Below are 2,548 nucleotides of genomic sequence, written 5' to 3' on the forward strand. Positions count from 1 at the left end.
GAAAGACGAGGCGCGCACACCCCGTCCTCCTAGGAAGCTACGGCAGGCGTAACGCTTCATTGTCTTCAAATAAATGTTTCTAACGGAAACTTTCTCAAAGTGTTGCTATTTTTATTTCGTTTGCCAAGAAAGTCCTGGTTCCGTTTCTTCGTGTTCCGTTAGAGTTTGGTATCTTAGCTCGTTTGTTCAGATTTGTAGATCTGCGTCAGTGACATTAATGACGTCTCCGGAGACGGAGACGTCACTTACGCCGATATCGCATCGTTATCGTAGCGTGTGGACCGGGCTTAATGCCTCTTGTAGAAGTCTTGGTCGTTATTGGCAAAGGCTTGAGCAATCTATTTTCACAGTCCTTTCTTGATCTCAATCTCTGTTGATCTTTCTTGTTTTGCAATGCGCGAGAAAGGTGATCGCTTGGTCCGGACTATACGGTTTATGCATTAAAACATCCTAACTAAGCTCCCGGAGTTTTTGCCGAGTCTTTATACACATGTGTTGCCTTGCGTTGTCATGATGGAACACAAGACCTCTTGTGTTGGCCAATTCTTGTCGTTTCTGGTCAAACGCTTCAAAACAATTGTAGACAGTAGCGATCTGAATTTAGTATTCGGCCATGGCGACGCACGCCAGGAGCAGCTTGTTTGTAAACTAGTTTATAAACATAGCTTTAACTTATTAATATGTTGTCGTAGAAATTGATAATGGCCAATTGAATGTGACAAAAAATACTAGATATGCGTAAAAATCCTTTTTATTAAAGAAAAAACCAAAAAGTGGACTAAATGTACATGTAATGCAACCTGAAAGTACTCATATAAATAATATCCTAATTTATCATTCAGCACAATGGAAACGGGCAACTAAACAGATTGTCCATTCAAATTTTACCATTGTAAATCGACACCGGAACGCTGATCTTTTCATTCTCAATATAAACTACAAAAAAAATATTTTGTTGTTGCAGACCGGTAGAATTAACGTGCTGGAGAGATGCGGTTACAACAACTTCCTGACCGGGACGAATATGTCCTTCTGATGGAGACAATCGAAAAAGCTGCCTATAATTGCAGTTCAGCTCAAAGTACTGCGATGTGTAGAAATTACTCTTGATCACGAACTGCTTCATTCGTTCTACCGATGCCTGAAACTCGAGTGCTGTCGGTCGGACTGACCACGATTCTCCACTTTCACGCTTCAGTATACCAAGCGCCTGTGTTCCAGATTCGCCAGGCGGCGAAAGCTGGCAATTGTTTGATACTGGCAAGCGAGCCGATGGGTTACCTTCCGCAGTTGCGTACATCGTCTTAAACAACGCACCGAATTCTTCATCTGCCATAGACAAATCAAGCATTGTATCATCCAGGGAACGATCAATAGTCAACACCAATTCGTACTCGCGAAACGTAAGAAACAGTTCATGGATCGTATCGAACAGATGTTCCGCAAAAAGATCCAAACCAGCCAACTCTTCTTCCTCACCGAACGGATTACAAATATGTGTCATAGCCTCTAGCTTAGGATCATTCACCTCTTTAGATTTAACCATCGCTATGTTGCGCCGAATTCGATGCCGTGTGGGTTCATCTCCCCACAGTATGTGTAAGTTTGTGACAGACAGCACCTCCACTTGTTTCTGAAGTATTTTTGAAATCTCCTGACGACCCGGTTTGAAAACCACCTTAATGTGAGCATAACTATTTGGGGAGATGACTGTTCGCCGCGGATGGACGTAGACGACTGAAGCTAGCAGCGCCTGATCAAGACTTTTCCGATCGATATCAATTCTGGCAAAAGCTGGAAGATTGCCCTTGTTGTAGAGTGAAAATGATTTCTCGAGTGGTCGTCCTAGGTGGCAGGCGTTGCCGAGCTCGAGGTACGGACCACCTGGTCCCTTCTGAATGCCTTCGATTTTAACTGATGCTTCTCCACCGTAACCGTAAAGGCTAACTATCCGTTGGGCATGCAAATCATTAGGCGGATGAAACGAAAGTACACCTACCGCCGGCCCAATAATAGTCGGACAAAAGTCAACGGTTATCGTACGACACTCTTGGCTTTGAAGAGTTAGCACTTCAGGGGCCCTCTGGTGCTCGACACTGTATAGCTGAAAGCCAGGCCCTGTAATAATTGCCCTCAATAGTATTTTTCGATCTGAGGTATTTTTGATCTGCAGTGTTCGTTTTTCACTTCGTCTGAGTCTGGTGCTGCCCCAAGACAGTTCGCTGTGGGTGGCTTTAAGTGGAAGCGATCCATCGCCACGATGCGTCCACTCAGTGCTTCCAGAGCATTGAGATGACGAACGAGATATCGGCGGAAACAAGCTATTTTTCTCAGTAATTTCGTATCCGCGAGCATGGCTATTCGCCTTTGGTGAGCTGAACGGCGAGCGGATCTGGTGAATTTCTGGCGATAAAAATGATTTTCGACCATCAGCAAAACTTTTCTCGCAGACAGCGCTACATTGCGAATGTTTTGGCGTTGAACGATATTTGTCGCAATCCATACCCACAGCGGACATTTGTAATCCTTCTGCACTGCAAACAGCCTT

The 2,548-nt window shown here is 44.5% G+C and overlaps 1 protein-coding gene across 1 annotated transcript; it reads right to left on the reverse strand.

The window, feature by feature from the left end:
- Positions 1 to 877: 877 nt before the first annotated feature.
- LOC131214347 (uncharacterized) lies at positions 878 to 2,503 on the reverse strand. The gene has a single exon (XM_058208728.1). It carries the CDS (start codon positions 2,501 to 2,503, stop codon positions 878 to 880), a length of 1,626 nt encoding a protein of 541 aa, XP_058064711.1.
- Between the last annotated feature and the right edge of the window lie 45 nt (positions 2,504 to 2,548).

The sequence above is a fragment of the Anopheles bellator genome, unplaced genomic scaffold, assembly GCF_943735745.2.
Source record: "Anopheles bellator unplaced genomic scaffold, idAnoBellAS_SP24_06.2 scaffold00653_ctg1, whole genome shotgun sequence".
Taxonomy (NCBI): Eukaryota; Metazoa; Arthropoda; class Insecta; order Diptera; family Culicidae; genus Anopheles; species Anopheles bellator.